Raw genomic sequence first — 21,874 nt, 5'->3', positions numbered from 1 at the left:
ATTAGCATGACTTTATCAATTGGTACCAGCTATGCAACTGATGGGTCTGCTTCTATCACTTCGGCAAATCCCTTGTTTATTAGTTATACCCATTTATAGCACACAGATGTCTAATCCCTTCATTCAGAATCTTTCAAGTCTGGATTGTTCAATGTTTACTTGAAATTTTGGCTTTGGTTAATAAATCATTTCTTGACCTCCAAGAGTTTATTAAACAAAAACAAAGCCTTTCTTTCCCCCTAAAGAGTAGTCTCCCGAACTATCAAATGAAACCATAACAGACTGCAATCTCTGACTGCAATAAATTAGGAATTTTTAATTGTATCCCAGGTTCAAAAGCAAAATGTTCAACCCCTCCCAGGTGATCCTAATGCTCCGTCAAGGATGAGGACCACTGAATCCAAATTCAATGCTTTCCAAATTTAATTTGCAGGAGTCACCTGAAGCTCTCATAAATGTATGCTCTCATCCAGTGGTCCAGGACTGAATCTGAAATTTGCATCTTCAATTAACTACAGGTGATGTTGGTGCTTTCAGTCCATGAAGCACACTCATGAAGTAACTGGTTTTAAGTGGCTTTGGCCTTCTTGGCTGTTAATGATACCCTGGTCCTCAAGATTCTTCAGTCAAGATCTTTTCTGTTCTCTTTCATGCACTTTCCCAAATTTTGGCTTTTTCAGCTCTAGAATGAATGTGAGACTCTTCCATCTTCAACTACCGAGGAGGCATGCACTCAGGAAGGGACTAACCTGGCTTGTGGTTCTCTCCATTTTTTCTCTCCCCAGCCACACCTCTGAGCTCACTTAAACCTCCGAGGGTGGACACTGCTCCAGTGACTCCATCTCCCTATCAAAGAAGAGACTCAGACAGATACTGTGGACTCTGTGCAGCCTGGTTCAACAATCCTCTGATGGCCCAGCAGCATTACGATGGCAAGAAGCACAAAAAGAATGCGGCAAGAGTCGCTTTGTTAGAGCAGCTGGGGACAACTTTGGATATGGGCGAACTAAGAGGTAAGAGAAACTTCTAATTTCTGCCGCGGAACTGGGCTTTCTGAGAAAGGGTGGCGCTTTCACAAATTAGGATGATTCTTCTTATTGCTTTGCTTACTAAGGACAATTCTAGGCTTCTCAGAAGGAATGAAGGAAATGGACGTGGACATAAACATTTTGCCATCTCCTTTCTTTCAAAGTATTTGGGGTTGTTAGGTTTTAATTGACTGAGTTTCAGATCAGAGCTGCCCATCTATGAACCAGTTTTTCCTTCTGCCTTATCTTTAAGCACCTTATCAAAAGAATGCTTTTGTACATGAATTGTAAGGGAGCAGATGCAAAAGGGCAAATGCCGTTATCTTTGTTTTACATTTGTGTGCTTTTATGAAGTCAGCTGAAACAAAGCAAACCGTTGACTCTATTTCATGGCTTGAAGTAAGCCCAAGACCTTTGCATGCATGTTAGGAAGCTGAGGTAAGTCAGTGCTGTGGACCAGTGTGGAATCAATACTTGGCTGCTTCCATTCCCTCACCTGACACATATTTTCTGTTGCTGGGAAACCAGGGAGCATTAGAAGTCTATGTGAGATTTCATAGAAGCTGTGAAGTGGAGACTTGTAAGTCACAGGATGAGGATCAGTCCTATGGATTCCTAAGGAAGCCAGAAACCAATTTGTAGGACCTAGCAGAGTATTTGATCGTCAGCGGCCCCTCAAGCAGTTTTGGATCGCCTACACAGTTTTGATCAGCTGATGTTGGCACTGTAGAAGTAGAAATGCATTTTCTCAGAAACATAATACTACAAAGGGTGTTCTACTGTATCTCAGATATTTTATGGGTTAGATACTCTTTTAGGGACTGACCTGGGGATCATCCATCCTAATAACTGTAATAACAGAATTTGCAAATCACTTTTGAGAATGCAACCTGGGTTTAAATTGCATTCGGTTCAAGGAGCCTACAATTCTTATCACTCTGATTGGGCTATTAGCCTCTAAGAAGATGAACCCAGAACATGTCTAGATAGAATAAGTGGGATGGAAGATCATGCTGAGTGAGCTGAGAGGAGGAACAGGTCACTTCTAACTGTGTTGGTTGGGGAAGACTTCACTAAAGAAAGGGACTTGTGTTGGAACTAGAAATGTGGGTGGCATTTTACAGGTGAGAAGGCATTCTCTGTGAGCAGAATCATGCATGTTCTGGTAAAAGAGAGGAAAGCGTAAGAGGTAACTGACAAATCAACACATTATCATGGAGGAATCCTGTGACATGGCATAGATTTAAGATTGGAGGTCCATTAGGACATCTATGGAACCTGATGAGAGACTGAGTTTTCCAAGATACATGATTAAAAACAAGAACTAAGAGCAAAGAGCAAAACCACTTTATTTTTGTGTAGGTCTTGTAGCTAAAGAGAAACAGCATGGAGCTTAATATTTTGGTGTGTTGGATAATCACGTCGCAGATGCTTTTGAATTGTTGGTCCTATTGCTGTCTGCTGGGGAATTACTTGTGTTCTCAGTCTCTGCCTTGTTAAAAAATACAGGAGGAGTATTTTTTAGCTGAAGGCCTCTCCACAACTTGTTGTTCCTGGCAGATAACAAGTCTGCTCTGTAACTCCTTGACGGCAGGCACTGAAGGAGAAAAAGAGGGCTTTATTTATGTTTTGTGCCAGATATTATGATTTGGAGAGGAGTGATTCCTACAGCACATTCTTCTTGTCTCTTTTGAATTATCAGGGATGCCTCTTTTATGTACAACCACATCTTAATGACTTGGGTGTCTGAATTCTGTAACATTTGAGTGGTTGGTCTTTTTATACAGAAGACAAAAAGAGCTGCTCTAGGACTTGATAACTCAGTGTGATTCTGACTCAGTAGCACACGAAATGGGATTTGCGCTGAGCACAGTGTCCTTGAAACCAACCTTTCCACTCACCGCAGGTGACATCTTGATATATATGCTTTCAGGCGTTAAATATTGCAAAAGCTTGGGGAAGAAAGCAATGATGATAACCCAGCAAGCTTTAAAACACACACACATGCACCCTGTCTGCTATTTCTGGAAATCTTCTAGTGAGTGATCCATCAATTAACAAAGGCAAAAATGCTAATCAGTAAATACAGGCATATCTATAACTTTTTAAAAAACGTTGTCAAGCAGCTGGAGGATGATATGGCAATGTCACAGGCTTCTTCTCTTTCTTAGCACTTCTCAGATTTTAGACACCACATTTACCCATTTAATTTGGTTTTCCTGATTTCTCCCTACTCCTATAGACTGTTAGCAACTTAAAAGCAGGGATCCATGTCTATTTTGCCCACTGATATGTTCAGAAACACCTAGAACAGTGACAGATACAGAGTAGGTACTCAATGACTGCTGGATGAATGAATAAATAGAGAAAGTAGGATTTAAATAAATCATCGAAAATTCTACATTTTAAACACAGCAAACACTTTCCTTTCTAAAAGGATCCCGATTGAATATTTTTACAAGAAATTACTTATGATTTTTTCGTCTAACTTAAAAAAATGACATATATTTTATATATGGTGAAATGCAGAGATACTGTGTTATATAGTTCATTGGGTTTTAACCAGGCAAATGCCTGTGTAACCCACACTCCTGTTAATCCATAACTTTTCCATCACAACATCGTTGCCATGTACCCCTTCTCAGTCAACCCTAGCTTCCCATTCCAGATTCCCAGCGACTTTTCTTCTTTGGTTCACCATAGCTTAGTTCTGCTTGTTCTAAAACTTTGTATAAGTGACCACAGAAAGTAGGCATGTTTCTAGATCTAGTTTCTGATATTGCTTTGAAATGGATCCACTGGTTGCACAGAAAGCAAGTAGCTTCTTGCTGTTTATCACTGAGTGGATTTTTTCTAGGCAGAAATCCTGCATTTGGCTTATGTCTGCTTTTCTCTTTTTTTGGGTGGGGGGTGGGTGGTATGTTGAATAAAGCTTTCCTGAACATTATTTTTGTTGTTGTTGACAGATGTTTTTGCTTCTGTTGTTAAATATCTCAGAGTACAATTGTTGGGTCATAAGCTGGGTTCATTTTTAACTGTATAAGAAACTGCCAAAATGTTTTCCAAGTAGCTGCATTATTTTGCACACCCTAAAGCAATGTACATGAATTCTACATCCTCACCAACATTTGTCTTTCAAATAATAGTCATTCTAGTGGGTGTAGGAGAGCATGTCACTATGAATTTAATTTGTGTTTCCTTGTAGGCTAATGGTGTCCCACATTTTAAAATGTTGGTCATTTGTATATCTACGTTTGTGAATTAGACAATTCATGTCTTTTGCCAATTACAAAAAAATTGGTTGCCTGCCTTTTTATTATTGAGTAGTAAGTGGAAGGTGTCCATATATTATCAATACAAATATACCCATTATGAATATTTTTTCTTAGCATATGTCTTGGCTCTTCATTTTCTTAAATAATGTCTGGTAAGCAGACATTACTGAATTAGGAAAGTCTAGGTGGCTCAGATGGTAAAGCGTCTGCCTGCAATGCAGGAGACCTGGGTTCGATCCCTGGGTTGGGAAGGTCCCCTGGAGAAGGAAATGGCAACCCACTCCAGTACTCTTCCCTGGAAAATTCCATGGATTGAGGAGCCTGGTAGGCTACAGTCCATGGGGTCGCAAAGAGTTGGACATGACTGAGTATCTGAACAACAAAACAAGATGAGCTTGGTCATATCGTCCAGTGACCTTCCTCCACCTTCAGGTCACCTAGGGTACCTGGGCAGGGGCCTTGGGCTTTGGGGCTTTTCTAAGAAGGAAAAGCACTCTAGGTTAAAAAACTGAAGTGTTTCCAAAGGCAAACAGTGCAGCTATTGCTGTGTGACGACAGTCAAAACTTAGTGGCTTAAAAAATTGTAGACCTTTATTATCTGAAAGTTTCTAGGGGGCAATTTGGGAGTGGCTTGACTGGGTGATCCTGACTTGAGATTTCTCATCCCTGTGTAGCTGAGATTTCAGCCTGGGCTTTGGTTCTGCTTTGAAAGGTGGTTCATTCCATTACAGAAAGCAGAGTAGTGCTTGCTGGTCCCTGGGGGCGAGGGGAATGAGTCGACTGTAGTGGGACCGCAAGAGGACATTTGTGGGGTCGTGGAACTTACCTGGATCTTGATACAGCTATGTGGCTGTATGTGTCTGTTTGTCAAAACTCATGTAACTGTATCCAAGGAGACAGTGACATGTCAGTTTCAAAAGTCAAATTAAAAAAGAAATAAAAGGTAACTCACTCGTGTGATGCAGGAGACCTCGGTTTTTCTCTTCGTGGGCTTCTCCCAGCGATTTTGAAGGTGTCCATGCTGTGGTTACTGGCTTCCCATGGAGCCTCAAGTGGAGGCCATTCTTTTTAGGATGCTCCAAGGTCACATGGTCTTGCTTCCATTACTTTTTATAGGCTAGAAGTCAATGATGGTGATGGTGGTTTAGTTGCTAAGTTGTGTCTGACTCGTAATCCCATGGACTGTATAGCCCGCCAGGCTTCTCTGTCCATGGGATTTCCCTGGCAAGAATACCGGAATGGGCTGCCATCTCCTTCTCCAGGGGAATCTTCCAAACCTCAGGGGTCAAACTCATGTCTCCTGGGTCTCCTGCATTGGCAAGCAGTTTCTTTACCACTGAGCCACCAGGCAAGCTCTAGAAGTCAATGCCAGTGACTGTTCAAGTGGTGGGAGGGAATTCACCTCTACCCCTGAAGAGAGGGCTATGAGGGAACATGTGGACACTATTAAACCACCACAGTCGTAATGCAGGCAAACGACTGACCCGCATGACAAACTGCACACTTGTAGACTTTGGGGTGAAAAATATCTCATCCACAGGTGGAATTAGTAAGTACAAAAAACACGTCAAGTCATGGATTTTGTTTTAAACAAATCTAACAGAGATTTCTGCCTGTTCTCATGAGAACCAGATCAACAGAAAATAGTTTCTCTGAGGTCCTCTGCCCAGGACTTGATGGATGTCATGGGTGGAATTGACAGAGACAGGGCAGGTTGCTTAATCATCTCCATGTGAGTTTTCAACAATCCTTTCTTCATCTGAAAACCATTCTCCCTTAGGGCGTGGCCAATCCAATACCCTCGGTGACTCCAGAGATTTAGGGGCCAAGTTATTAATAACGGGAGTTTCCAGCTTGTTTAGGGGTACCCAGTCTCCCTGTGAGATGATAGACCCAGAACTTCTGATCAGTGACTCGAGGTCCAGATTTTAGAAACAGACAGCTGGTTATTTGTCACTTCTGTATTTCCTCTTTGACTCCTTCTTTTACTTTTTCATTTCTTTCCCACTTCATTCCACTAACATTGAATGCCTACTAGGTACCAGGTATGAAGTACTGGAAATACTTCAGTGAATGAGAAGACAAGGTTCCTATCTTGAGAAGATGCAGGAAACGAACAAATTATGTTTAGCTGATGACAAGCACGAATGGGAGGGAGGTGGTTTCCTTTAGATGGGAAGGTTAGTGACAGCCACTCAGAGAAGCTGATATGTTGAACTGTGACCTGTGAAGGAATCGAAGGATCCCAACATGAAGCATCTGCTCCTTCAGGCAGAGGTGTGGGCAGGTGCAAAGGTCCTGTGGTAGGCAGAGAGCCTGAAGCTAATGACAGGAGAGGGGTAAAAAGTGAGACTGGATTTAGGTGAGGTCACACTGCGTAGATCCTAGTAGGTTGTTGGAAGAAGTTGTGATTTATTCTAAGTGCACAGAGGTGTTTGCAGCTCATCTTCCTTGTGAGTTTAAATGTTCCGCCTTTCCTCAGGGTCACCTCCTACAGTGCTGGTGGCAATGTAAATTGTGCAACCACTATGGAGAATAGTATGGAGGCTCCTTAACAAACTAAAAATAGAGATAACATAAGATGCAGCTATCCCACCTCTGGGCATATACCCTGAGAAAACTGTAATTAAAAAAATCATGCACCCCAAATATTTATTGCAGCATTATTTACAATAGCTAGGGCATGGAAGCAACCTAGATGTCTATCAACAGATGAATGGATAAAGAAGATGTGGTGTGTGTGTGTATATATATATGTGTGTGTGTGTGTGTGTGTGTGTGTGTGTGTGTTGGAACATTACTCAGTGATATAAAAGGAACAGAGTTGTGCCATTTGCAGAGATGTGGATGGATATAGAAATTGTCATACAAAGTGAAGTAAGTCAGAAAGATAAAACCATATATTAATGCATTAATGGATCTGGAAAAATGGTATAGGTGAACTTATTTGCAAAGCAGAAATGGGCAACATAGAGCACAAACATGGACATCAAGTGGGGAAGGAGTGGTGGGGTGAATAGGGAGATGGTGATTGACATATGGACACTACTGATACTGTGTATAAAATAGATAAGTGCTCTTGCCTGGAAAATCCCATGGGCAGAGGAGCCTGGTGGGCTGCAGTCCATGGGGTCGCGAAGAGTCGGACACGACTGAGCGACTTCCCTTTCCCTTTTCACTTTCATACATTGGAGAAGGAAATGGCAACCCACTCCAGTGTTCTTGCCTGGAGAATCCCAGGGACGAGGGAGCCTGGTGGGCTGCCGTCTATGAGGTCGCACAGAGTCAGACACGACTGAAGCGACTTAGCAGCAGCAGCAGCAGCAGTGAGAACCCTATGTCTCACCTTTCGATACTTTAGGGTCACAGACCTACTTTTGTGGGTCACAGGCTCTTCCCTCTGTCGAAGAACAGGTCCTGCTCCTGTCATTCCTGGAAATGGACCCTGGGATCAAGTGAGCCTTGAAGGATACTGAAAGATGTGCAGGTCAGGCGCCCGAGTGATACCATGCTCCAGGCAGAAGATGGAATCCCCGCAGAGGCATGGGAACCGGGGACAGCAGCGCCCCCTGGAGGAGATGTGTGGGGTGGTTGCAGCTTGCCGGCTGCGTGCTAAGTTGCTTCAGTCGTGTCCGACTCTGCCACTTCATGGACTGTAAGCGCCTCTGTCCGTGGGATTCTCCAGGCAAGAATACTGGAGTGGGATCCTCCTCTAGGGGATCTTCCCAACCCAGGGATAGAAATTTGATCTCTTTCATCTCCTGCATTTTAGGCAGGTCCTTTACCGCTAGTGCCACCTGGTAAGCCCCAGATAAATTATAGTGGGGAAAAAAAAAAATCAGAACAGTGGTTGTCTCAGGGCTGGTAAGGAGCACCAAGTGAGAAGAGCTTAAGGCCACGTTTAGGGTTAATGGGAGAAGTGGCCAGAGAAAGTCAGATCACGGTGACAGTTGAATATGGAACCCTGAAGGCTATCGGGAGTAACTCAGACCTTGATCATGAAAATGACATGTTTGTATTGGTGGTTTTGAAAGAGACGTCTATAGACACGTCCACCAAGACAGCTGGATTAGAAGGGAGCTGGTTGGGAGGCAAGGAATTTTTTATCGGGAAGCTTCTAATTTAATCCAGTGAGAAATTGCATCAACTTGAACAAAAGGAAGCAGTGGCAGGGAGGATATCAGTAAAGGCAAAAAATGAGAAAGGAATTGGATGTGAATTCAACAAAGTTTGGTGGCCAGCTGGTCCTCCAGAGCCGTGGACAGCTGTCCCTTCCATGTAGAGGCAAGTCCTGCCCACGACTGACTCTTAGCTGGCCAGGCTGGGTACCCAGATACCGTCAGAAACTTCTGCTGAAGTGTGAACCGTGGGTTGGGCATTTGGTGTTACCTGCCATGATGCTTATGATCTTGGAGAGACAGCAGTAAGCAGTCCTGAGGAGAGACCTTAATTCCCTGTCCAGGATCTGAACCTGTGTAGCCTGGGTGAAAACCAGGAATCCTAGCTGCTATGGGGGCCAGAGGCTAGAAGCAAAGCGGCCCTGGCTCTTTTTCCCCGTTTGAAAGTGGAAGTATTTCAAGGAGGCAAACACTGTAAAAAACAGGTACGAGTTTATTATTAGAGCCGCAGCATAACAAATGGGAGAGCACACTGAGAAACAGTTTATTTAAGATGGAAGCTAGGCAGAAATATACACCCGGAGCGGACAGCAGGCGTTCTGAGTGAGGAGCTCAGTAAAGAGGTAATTTAAATCACTTAGACAGGACAGTCCTTCCAGGTCTTTGGCCAATCATTAATATCCTGTTTCATCTTTTCACTCCTGACGGGGCCTAGGACCCTCCCCAATAGGCGTGTGCAACTTTTTGCTAAGATGGATCCCACCACAGAGGCCTGTGAGTGCATGCCCACACTTATTATGGGGTGGCACCTCCTCCCTTTTTGACCCCCAAGAAGCCTTCTGTGCATGTGCAGACGGGGACTTTTTCCTTGGTCTCGGGAGCGAGCACCATATCTCTTTACTTCAGCAGAGCTCAGCTTCTGCCTCTAGCTTTGTCCTTGGAGTGTCTGGCTGAGAACAAAATTTCAGCTTTACTCCACTTGAGAAACACCAGTTGTCCAGTCCAGGGGCCTATCTGTCTCCTACCTCACTTTTAACCCAGTCGTGGACTTATTATTCCTTGCATCACCTACAATGTATCCTTGATGGAAGGTCCTGAGTGGTGGCCAAGCACTTGAGTGGCCTCACATGTGCTAAGCAACCCCGGTTTTCTCTGGTGCTTTCACAATTATGGGTCTCAGATGGATGACGAAACATTTCCCAGTGCTGACTTTTTGATTAAAAAAATTCCTATGTTGAGTGAGGTGTCTTTTTATTCCATTTAAGAAGGGAAAACTAAAGCCTTAGTTCATTCCTCTTAGAAATATTTTCAATCTTGGAGAGCTGTATGCATTTTATCTAGTTGCGAATCAGCAGAAAATAGGACCTTTAAGCAGATATGATAATTATAGAACATAATTCTAAATTGAATGGTAGGGGAAGAGGTGCCAGAAGAAAATGCTCAGCTTAGATTACACCTGGTTATTTTTGCATTATTATTTTTAATGTGTTTTGACACCTCAGCTGTTGCATCTAGACTCGTTCTGATCTTCAGAGCCCACATTTTGGGTTAGATAATTAAACTGCTTAAATGGCTCATGTTCCTGTCATACTACTGGTGTGGGAAAATAGGGTGATATGGAAGAAATCATTTTCATTCAATCATTCATTCATTCATGCTTACTAAGTACCTATTACATACCAGGCTCTGTGCCTCAAATTACATGGAATATTCAAATGTCTGTGCCTCATCCTCTCACCTCAAAGAGTTTAAAGTATTGAGAACAAGGGGAAGAGCAAAACAATATGTTTATTAAAATAAATATAACACAAAATATGAAAACAAAAACAGAGCTGAAAAGCCAACCCAGTACGGTGTTTTGGGGAATTGAAAATAGAGGAATGATGACTTCCAACCTGGAGTCAGCATCAGGACACGTGGAAACGGGTGATCAATTTCTTGAGAGCAGAGGACCAGCATGACTAAAGGTGCGGAGGGGTGGCAGAGGTGTGAGCACCATTAGCAGTCAAGTTCAGTGGAGTTAGATGTGCGAGTGAGATGAAGCTGAGAAGACAAATCAGAACCAAATTATAAATAGTTTCCATGGCAGGCAAAGCTGAACTTTATTTGCTAGCCATGACTTTTTTTTTCTTTTCTAAGTAGAACGATGACTGGCTTCATCTGGGCTTTCAGGGGATTGCTGTGTGATGGATTGGAGTAGGGGGATTCAGGAGGCCAGGAACCTAAGTAGAATCGATGCAGAGGCCACTGTGAAGGCTTGTGGGGCCTGAGGTCCAGCAGGGGGAGGGGAGAAATGGGCCCCCTGAAAGATAACACTTATTTCTCTTCCCATGGTTCAGTAGACTCTACCTTCCCCACCCCAGTCAAATGAAGAGGGATCAGAGCATTAGAATTCTGAAAGACACCCTGGCAAGGCCTTGGGAACACTAATAGGAAAAATAGAAATTTAATGAGTAATATGAATAATAACTGAAGTTTTTGTTCACCCTCAAATCCAGCAAGAAATGTAGCTGATGAACACTCATGGCAGTCTGTTTACATCCTAGTGGGCCATTCTTTCTTCAGCTGTGACAGATTTTGGTCCATTATTGTTCTTCATGTAGCTAATGGATGGGACCATGTCTAAAGAAGCTGGGTTAACTCTTCATCATCACTGACTAGCTTCCAAAATAGATGAGCTTGGTTGTTCCAAAGGAATCATTCTGCCTCCCTTTAGGCATTGTGGGCAAACTTATCAAAGACAGCGGCTTGCATTTCTAATTTCAGAGTAGGGACAATGCGTTGGAAACGGCCTTAAATTTGATACATGGAACCAGCGTCCTTGGTTTTGAAATGTTGACCAAGAAAAGGGCAAAAACAACATCAGAACACACCCACCAAAACTGCAGGTCACTGAAGTGTTCTTTAGATGCCTGTTTTGGCTACCCTGAGGAAGCTGACAATATCAGTGTGAAGCTGCTCTCCTTCTTCGGTGCCCTAAGGCTCTTCCTCAGTATTGACTGAAGGTCTCTATTGTTTACTTTAAGCTCCAGAACTAGGCTAGTATTTAGTGAGAGCTCAGCACAATGTTTTCCTTAGGTTCTAGGAACATGCATCTGCCATGCTGACTCTTCCAATAGCTGTGGGCTTTGTTAGTCGGGCTTTGTCATTTGACAAAATAAGGGATGCTTTGTGCAAGGATGCAAAGACAGGAGAAACCTGTCTTTTAACAAATGGAAAACTATTTTCTTTGTTTCTAAAATGATAGCTTTAACTCCATGCAAAAAAAATAGTGATGTGTCGATTTTTTTCAAAGCTGCTACAGATAGACCTAATTTTCTGCAATAGATAGATTCTATCAGAGTGGATGGTGAAAACGGAGATTAAGGTGTACAAAACAAATTGTCAGATTTATTCAAAGGAGAGCCTGCCTACTGATATTTTTGTTCACTATCTTATTTTGACTAGTATTTAATGAACACTTAGCATATAACAGGCCTTGTGATAAATCCCGGCATATAAAGATGGCATTGTCCTGGAATATAAAAGAAGAGATTCTCCCACCTTCAAGAAGTCCACAGCAGGGTGGTGGCAAGTGAAATACTGTGAAAAGCTTTTACCCTGAAGATCTCTGCTGTGTCCTATGTGTATAAATGCACTGAGATACAGGAAGGAAAACGCACACACACAAATAGTCTATCCTACTCTTTTGATCTATTTTTCAAATAGATTCTGCTACTGGCAATTATCATCACATGAAAACTTTTCCCCCAAGAAAATGAGGTTTTTCTAGTGGAGGTCAATGTAAGGGAAGAAACAGTAGGAATTCTGGTAAACTGTGTCTGGAATTTTTGAAGGGCTATGTGCCCAAGGTGGAAACTGCTATATGAAATTGGAGAAATCCAGTCTTACTGATGCTTTGCTAGAATAGAATCACCTGAAAGAGAAATCTCTTTTTTTTTATTTATTTGTTTATTTATTCATCCACTAGTCATTCAACAAATACTCCATAGGTGAAGTGTATTATATGTTACATGTTATCATGCTCAAAGCTGGAATGCAATAATGAACAAGACATAGTCCTTGACTTCAGGAAATTTCCAAGCTTAATAGGAAAATTAAGCATTTTAACATTACTTTAAAAATGTGCTTAAAATCCCCAAATGATTTGTATGTCTTTACTGTAACAAACAGGACAAATAAATCATTTTTAACAAAATGATAAACACACAATAATAAATAACACAATAATAAAACTGACGGTATCTTTATAAGTATGGAGGTTGGTGGTGTGCTGCTGATAGAAATGTTATTTAACTTTTTTTTTTTTTAAATTGGAAGGTATATATGATGCCTCCATTAGCTAAGTGGGTTCTTAGATCTGGGTAATGAAAAAAACATGTAATAACTTGAATTTGGAGTCTATTTTTGCAAAGTATGACAAATAATGATACATTTACTGAAATAGCTTATGGCTCAGTGAAGCGGCAGCCTTGCTTTTCACAGATACCAGCTGGCAAACTGTTAAATGATTTAAAATGAGTTATCAGGCATTCCTGTTTTGTAAATTTTTTTGTGTGTAAATTTTGTAAAGGTCTTGACTTCTTATGTGGTTACATGTGAAAGAAGGGCATCCATTGCTCACTATGAATCCTTTCTTTGGAGAGGGTTGTGGTTTCACAAAGTCTTGGCTACTGCTCAAGCTTCAGGGTAGTGGACTGAGAGTTAGAAAATCTGGGGTTGAGTCTTGTCTCTGTTATTAAGGAGCTGGGAGATCTTGAGAAGCCGCTTCACCTCTCTGGGCCTCAGTCCTCTCTTATACAGTGAAGGTGTCGGGCTGGGTCATCCGCAATGTATCCTTTAGTATCGTCTTCCATCTAGGATCCATCCGGTCACTCTAAACCACAGAGGAACACTCTACTGTAAGTCTATGGGCTTCAGGTGTGGACAGCTGCGTCTCTGGAATGGAATCTGGTGCATCAGATTGTCCAAACCCAGCTTTAATGAGGAACTGACCCTACCTCAGGCCCATGAGGAAGAGCTTTATTTTGTCCCCTCCCTATTCTTTTTGACAACCCATGGGCTCCTGCACTCCAGGGGCTAGGTACGGACTTGATTCAGAAGTGTGTCTTAGCAAATAGCTTTTAAAATCACTACTTGACTTGAGTCTGGACAAGCTAAATCTCTACTGGAAGCTCTAAGCAAACTCACACAAGTAGAGCTCTGGAGGCACCTTGATTTATTTGAGACATGCTTTGAACCACCAAGGGCAAAGGCCAGCTTCGGCCTCTTACTCATCTCCTTGTCTCACTTCTCTTCCCTCAATTTCAAGTACACAACTGTACCTGTCTAACATAAAAGTTCTTCAGTGGAGAACTGTGTAGTCAAATTGGCTTCTGCAACACACGTACATACTCTTACCCATACACATATGCGCGATTACTCATCATACACATGGTTTCTAATTGTCTCTCATTTTCTCCAAATGTGGCTACGAGTTGAATGGAATCCACTCTTGCTGCACCCAATCATGGGAGTCCAGCTCTGTTAACAGTGGAATAACTCTTATCAGACGAACCCACCAATTGATAATGACTATAAACTCTGGTCAATATATAAAAATCATGTACTTGGAAGCAATGAAGAGCATGAAAAACAGGCAAGAACTCGAGGGAAGTGAATACTTGGAAGAAAGAAGCAACATTGAGTGAGTCTCCCAGTTTTTATGGCTTTTTCCCCTCAAGGCTGACCTCAGTCAGCAGCAAGTTGATTGGCTAAAACTTAGATAAAAGCTACAGTCTTAATGACTTGAAGAACTAGAATAAAATAGCTCTTGGGGACAATGGCACTAGGGATTGGAAGAAAAATTCAAGAAAGAGAAGCCATAGAGCGGAAGCCTCAAATTCTGTTTTTATATTCTTCCTAAACTTGTCCCTGCCACCGAAACATCACATTCACGAAGCCAACTCCAAACAGCCTGGCAAAGGCTAAAAGGACTGAGCAGAAGTTTCGTCTGATACCTCCACTCCAACACACAGACAATCAGGGAAAGTTTAAGTGGCTAAGCCCACTGTCTGCTTCAAAAAAATAACAATCAGTTCTTTTGGAGGACTATAACCGAATTCAGAGTTTACACCAGGTACTCTTTCATAATGTCCAAAAAAAATTACTAAGTTAATATACATGCTTATGGAGAAATAGGAAAATGTGACTGGCATTCAAAAAAAAAAAAAAATCAGTAGAGACTAACACTCACTGAGATGATCCAACTATTGGATACATTTGAGGACAGAAAGGAAAATATACTCATAATGAGTTAGGAAGTAGAATATCTGATCATTAATAGAAACAAACAAAAAGACACAGTGGAAATTTTAGCTCTGAAAAACAAAATATCCAAAATAAAAATTCATCAAATGTCTTTATAACACCAACTGGATTTGGCTAAAGAGTCAGAAAAGTTGAAGTTATATTACTAGAAATGACCCAAACTAAAGAGCACAGAGAAAAAGATATTTTAAAATATTAAAATGCCCCAGTAGTAGTGCATGGGGCAATGTAAAAAACTATAATGTATATGACAGAAGAAATTACATATTTAATAAGCTCATGAACTTTAAGTAAGATAAATATAAAGAAAACGATAGCTGAATCATCATGTACATCATAGTCAAACTGCTGAAAACAAAAGATAAAGAAGAAAACCTTGAAAGCAGCCAATAAAAAGTTAGACATTAGACAGAGGGCAACAACAATATGGATTATAGCTGATTTCTCACTAAAACAAATTTTAAAAGATAAAAGACAAAACAAAACAAAAAATTGTATCCAGAAGTCAGGAGAACTCCTCCAAGATCTGGAAGGAAAACAGCAACAAATAAACAAACCTGTCAACATGAAAATATTCTTCAAAGATAAAGGTGTAATAAAGACATTTTCAAATAAACAAAAACTAAAGAGTTTGTTGCGAGCAGATCTTCACTGCAGGATGTGCTACAGAAGTTCTTTAGGCTGTACAGAAATACCAGATGGAAAATCAGAGCTTCAAGAGGGAATGAAAATTGCCAGGCATAATAAATATGTATATTAGCATAACAGACTTTCTTTTCTTTTAATTAAAAAAAAATACATACGATCTTTTTAAATTCGTTTTAAAAAATATGAGATATAATTTACATGCCACGAGATTCACCTTTTAAAAGCATACAATTCAGTGATTTTTAGTCCATTTGTGAAGTGCTGATGTGAACACAATTTCAGAACATTTCTTCATCCCATAAAGCCCTGCATCATGAGCATTATTTCCCATTGTCTTCTTGCCACAGTCCCTGACAACCGCTAATGTACATTCTGTCTCTGTGAATTTGCCTATTCTGAGCATCCTGCATAAATAGAACCATACAATGATATGTGACTTTTGCGTCTGGCTTTCTTACTTAGCATAATGTTTTTTTTTTTTTAATCCATCTATATTGTAGCATGTATCAGTACATCATTCTTTTTATTGCTGAGTCATTTTCCAATCATATGGATCACCTTTTGATTATCCCCTCAGCAACTGATAGATATTTGGGCTGTTTATGCATTTTGACAGTCATAAATAATACTACTTTGAACACTCACATTACAGTTTCTGTACAAACATGTTTTCAGTTCTCTTGGGTATATAACTAGGGGTGGTATTGCCAGGTATGCAGTAACTCTCCAAATAACTTTTTAAGAAACTGAAGACCTATTTTCAAAAGTGACTGCACCATTTTACATTCCCACCAACAATGAATGAGTGTTCCAACTTCACTTCCTTGTCAACACTTATTATTATCTATCTTCATGATTTTAACTAGTTTAGTCGGTGTAAAGTGGTATTTCCTTGCGGTTTTGATTTACTTTTTCCTTATTGCTGCTGACATTGAGTATTTTTTCATGTTTTTATTTGTATATATTCTTGGGGAAATATTTGTGTGTAATCTTTGCCAATTTTCTGAGTTGTTTTTTCATTTCTGGATTGTGAGAGTCTTAATTTAGTCTGGATACTAGACTCTTATCAGATATGTGCTTTGCAGGGTTTTTCTCCTATCTCTCAGTTATCTTTTCCGTTTTCTTAATAGTATCCTTTGAAGCACAAATATTTTTAATTTTACATTTATGTGTATATTTTCTTTTTCTTTCCTTCTTTTGCTATCCAATCTAATGAACTCTTCCCTCATCCGATTGTCACAAAGTTTCCCCCAATTTTTCTAAGAGTTTTACAGTTTTAGCATTTATCCATTTTGAATTAATTTTTTGTATAATATATGCTTTTGTATACATATGCTTTATAATAGTATTTTAGCACCCTTCTGCTGCATGTTCATATCCATTTGTCCCAGGAATATTGTTGGAAGGATTGTTCCCTTATTGGATTATCTTGGTATCCTTGCTGAAAACCAGTTGACTACAAATGTATGGGAGAGTTTCTGGACAACCAGTTTGATTCCATTGACCTATTTGTATTCCAGTATCACACAATCTTGATTATTGTCACATATTATTTTGAACTCAAGATGTGTCTGCACTTCAACTTTGTTCATTTTTAAGACTATCTTGTCTATTTTCTGGTTCCCTTCCATCTTCATATGAAATTTAGGATCATTTTGTCAATCTCTCTAAAAAGAGAGCTAAGCTTTGATAGGCTTGTATTGAACCTGTAGCCCAATTTGGGAAATATTGCCATTTAAATAATATTGTCTTCCAATCCATGAATTCAAGATGTGTTAAATTTAGTGAGGTCTTTAAAAAATTTCCTTCAACAATATTTTGTAGTATTCAGTGTACAAGTCCTATACACATTTTGAGATGGTGATGGACAGGGAGGCCTGGTGTGCTGCGATTCATGGGGTCGCAAAGAGTCGGGCATGACTGAGCGACTGAACTGAACTGATACCTAGTATTATATTCATTTTCATGCAGTTGTAAGTGCTACTGTTTATTTCTTTTTGGATTATTTATTTCATGTATTTAGAAATATTCTTTTAAAATATTGACCACTATCTTGAACTTTTGTGGAACTCACTTATTTGTAGTGTTGTTCAAGTCTTTGGTTTTGTTGTTGTTGATCTTTGACCTAGTGGTTTTTATCCATATTTAAATCTGGATATTGGAGCTTCTAATCACTGTAGTCCAACTGGCCATTTCTCATTCATTTTTGTCAAATTTTGTCTCATACATTTTAGGCTTTATTGTTAGGCAGAAAAATTGTTTTATTTTATTGTTAGATTGACTATATTATCATCATAAAATATCCTTCTTTGTCTCTATACCATAAAATGCAATAGAAGAGTATAACATAAAGAATGGAAATGTAACGTTCTTACACTTTCTTGGAAGGGATGCAATATTCTAAATAGAATAAAAAGTTAAAGTTTCTGTAGAAAAGTCTTTAGCGAAAACACCAAAAAAGTGCAATTTATCCATTGTCTAAAAAGATAATGGATAAATTAAAATAGTATTCTAAAATAATTCAAAGAAGTCAGAAGAAACATGGAAGAAGAGAAATAATATATAGGAGGAACATAAGCAGTGAAAATGGAAGCCTCATGGTGCATGGGGATGACCCACAGAGATGTTATGGGGAGGGAGGTGGGAGGGGGGTGCATGTTTGGGAACACATGTAAGAATTAAAGATTTTAAAAGAAAAAATAAAGAAAGAAAGAAAGAAAGAAAGAAAGAAAATGGAAGCCTCAGATCTGACCATTTGGATAACTACAGTTAAATGTGACATGATTATCCATTCAATTCAAGGGAAGAGATTTTCTGAATGAGTAAAATTCAAGACCCAACTAAACCTACCATGGAAACTCCTCTTTGTGTGTACTTATTTCAAAGGAGATACTTATTATGTATCATGGTGAGGATAACCGACAGTGGGGATATTAGGATTCTGTTGTTCAGTTCAGTTCAGTTCAGTTCAGTTCAGTCACTCAGTCACGTCTGACTCTTTGCGACCCCATGAATCACAGCACTGCAGGCCTCTCTGTCCATCACCAACTCCTGGAGTTCACTCAGACTTATGTCCATCGAGTCCGTGATGCCATCCAGCCATCTCATCCTCGGTCGTCCCCTTCTCCTCCTGCCCCCAATCCCTCCCAGCATCAGAGTCTTTTCTAATGAGTCAACTCTTCGCATGAGGTGGCCAAAGTACTGGAGTTTCAGCTTCAGCATCATTCCCTCCAAAGAAATCCCAGGGCTGATCTCCTTCAGAATGGACTGGTTGGATCTCCTTGCAGTCCAAGGGACTCTCAAGAGTCTTCTCCAACACCACAGTTCAAAAGCATCAATTCTTCGGCACTCAGCCTTCTTCACAGTCCAACTCTCACATCCATACATGACCGCTGGAAAACCCATAGCCTTGACCAGACAGACCTTTAAGAGATGTGTATATCTTAGCACAATCACCCTGTTCTATTACGGTTACCTCACTACACAGTATGCGTATTACCCCACCCGACTATGTACATACAACTGTACACGCTATACTTTTTGGATGATTTAAGAGGGTTCAAAGACAGTTTTGGCTTTGTTTTGTTTCCTATGGTAACTGTGCTACTCATGAGTTGCCAGTTACCTTTGCTTCTGTCACTTTGCCTCCCTCGTGTGAAAAGCTACCCAGGGCCGGAAACCTTACTGCCATGCAGGAAGCGTTCTGATCACATCTCAACCGGGCATTTCCTCTCATACCTCTATGTTAAGGCTCTCCACGCTCCTTCCACTGGGCTAAAGAGAACGCTTTTCCTCAGTCCAGAATCTGACTGAATATAGTTTCTCTTCTACTGATTATTTTCTCTATCTGTATAGATATTTTTCCAAATAAAAGTCCTTACTAGAATGAACTTAGATTACCTAAGTGTTCTCTTTAGCTCTATACATTCTTCTCTCTAATCTGTCAAACTTAAGTAAAATATATATTATGTCTTGGCTCCCCCTAAAACCTTAGGTGTCGTTTCAAACACTCTTGCTGCAAACAATTAGAGTCTTTCTTATCTCAGTAATTCATGGTTTTCATTTCTATCACCACTGTTTATGTATATATTAAATAAACTGTAAAATTTTACGATAGCTTTAGATTTATAAGAAAACTGTAAAGATAGTACAGAGAGTTTTCATGTGTATCATGCCTAGTTTTTCCTGTTATTAATATCTTATGTTTGTGTATCACATTTGTCACCAGTAATGAAATAATATTGATAGGTTGTTATTAATAGAAGTCCCTAATTGATCATTCTTCTTTAATTTTTACTTAATGTCCTTTTTCTATTCCAGAAGTCAATTATAGTTGTTATTTTTTAGAATACTAATGTAGAATTATTATTATTTTAATGATTTATTTATGGCTGTGTCAGTTCTTGGTTGCAGCAAGTATGATCTTTGTTGCAGCCTGCAGGATCTCTTGGTAGGCTGCAGTCCATGGGGTCGTGAAGAGTCAGCCAGGGACAGGAGCCTGGTGGGCTGCCGTCTATGGGGTCACACAGAGTTGGACACAACTGACGTGACTTAGCAGCAGCAGCAGCAGCAGCAGCAGGATCTCTCACTCAGGTGCATGGGGTCAGTAGTTGTGGTGCTCAGGCTTAGTTGCTCCATGGCTTGTGAGATTTTAGTTCCCCAACCAGGAACCGAACCCTTGTCCCCTGCATTGGAAGGCAGATTCTTAACCACTGAACCACCAGGAAAGTCCCTGTTATAACAATTAACCATGTCTCGTAGGCTTCTTAGCTGTGACAGTTTCCCAGAATTGGTTTGTTTTTTATAATCTTGATAGTTTTGAGGGTGTTGGTCAGATATTTTTGAGAATGCCCCTTAATTGGTACTATCTTCATGATTTGACAGGGGTATGAGTTTTTGAGGCAAAGACCACAGTGGCAAAGTAGTATACTATCAGTGTGACTTTTGACTGTTGATATTAACCTTGACAGCTAGCCCACGATCATGTCTTTGGAAAGAAGCCCACACTTAAGGAGTGGAGAGTTATCCTCCACTATCTTGAGAATGAATTGGATATGTAGATATTATTTAGAAGTCTTCTGCCTGGGAAGTTTTTCTTTTTTAATCTCCTCTTCATTTATTCAATCATTTATTTATATCAGTATGAACTCACAGATATATTTACTTTACACTTTTGGTTATAATCCAATTCTACTCTAGTTTGTTGCGTGAATTGTTCTGGTTTTACCTCAGGGAATTCTTGTAGTTAAGCTCCTCTGTCTCTTTGATATACTCCTATTATTATGGGGTTTTCTTTGTTTTGTTTTGTTGGCATTTCCTTACTTTCCAGCACAAGATACTTGAGGATCATCTTGTAAATTTCCTTCCTCAGTCCTAGAATTAGCCATTTCTTGAAGACATCCTGCTTGCACCCCCTCTTTGTTGATAATTATATTAGAAACCATGATTTGGGCATTATATCTCTTGCTTACTTTGAAAGTTTTTTTTTCCATTTTATTCTATCTGGTCAAATTAATTTTTTGTTATTTTAATCTTTTGCCCATGCCACAAGGCATGTGGGATCTTACTTCCCTGATCAGGGATTTAACCCATCCTCCCTGCATTGGAAATATGGAGTCTTAATTATTGGAGTGCCCTTACGTAGTCAAATTCTTTCTCTTCAAGTATTTTTTTGTTTTTAAATTGCATCTATGCCTTTCAGCTCATCCTTCCTCTACCAGAAGAATCTCTTAAGCAGTCTCTTTCTTTAATCTATTTCCCATTTGGCATCCAGAGAGGTTTTTTATAAAATACAAGTCTCATTATGCCATTACCCTGGTTAAAAACCTTTGTAAGCTCAGTATTTTTCTCAGGAGAAAGTTTAAACTTAATATTGTTGGAAAGAATTTGGAGATCTGATTTCTATCTTCCTGTCCAACTTTGCCTCTAAAAACTCTCAACCTCATTTTACACTTCATCCATAATGAAATAACTTTAGTTTCTTGTGAGTCTTTGCATAGTTACATTCCTGGAACATTGCACTTCCTCCTTTGTTTTTACCACCGCGCCCCCGCCCCCCCACACACACCACAGACAGACACGCCAACACACACGTTTCACTGGGTAGATTCCTATGAAGTAGCCCTCTCCCTAGATAAGCATCTTCTAGGAAGCTTTCACAAGGATGCTTCCGAGCTGGGGTCCTTCCTCAGCTCGCCACAGGGCCCCGCACTGTGGTTTCATGTCACAACACCCATTGCGATGGTTGTCATCACTTTGCACGTCTCTTCCTGCAGGCTGAGGGCTCTGTCACGGCAGAGGCTTAGTACATTGTTTCATCGCTGTAGAGTTAACGCTTAACCCAATGGCTGGCACTTGACATTCTCTGAAGAAGTATGTGTTTAGTGAATCAGTACGTGCCCCCTCGGGGAGTCCCCCTCATGCTAGTCTCAAGGATATAAAGGGCCCAGACATACTTCCAAAGGAGTATGGCTTTCCAAATGTTAAGTAATACTGA

The 21,874-nt window shown here is 40.3% G+C and overlaps 1 protein-coding gene across 1 annotated transcript in view; it reads left to right on the top strand.

Moving 5' to 3' along the window:
• Nucleotides 1–21,874, top strand: part of ZMAT4 (zinc finger matrin-type 4) — a 254,869-nt gene that overhangs the window by 156,726 nt on the left and 76,269 nt on the right. Inside the window, exon 4 of the mRNA XM_052661518.1 lies at nt 786–1,013. Within this exon, the coding sequence (XP_052517478.1) occupies nt 786–1,013 (228 nt within the window). The remainder of the gene's footprint in view (nt 1–785; nt 1,014–21,874) is intronic.

Source organism: Budorcas taxicolor, chromosome 24, assembly GCF_023091745.1.
Source record: "Budorcas taxicolor isolate Tak-1 chromosome 24, Takin1.1, whole genome shotgun sequence".
Lineage (NCBI taxonomy): Eukaryota > Metazoa > Chordata > Mammalia > Artiodactyla > Bovidae > Budorcas > Budorcas taxicolor.
This window is presented reverse-complemented; position numbering and strand designations above follow the sequence as displayed.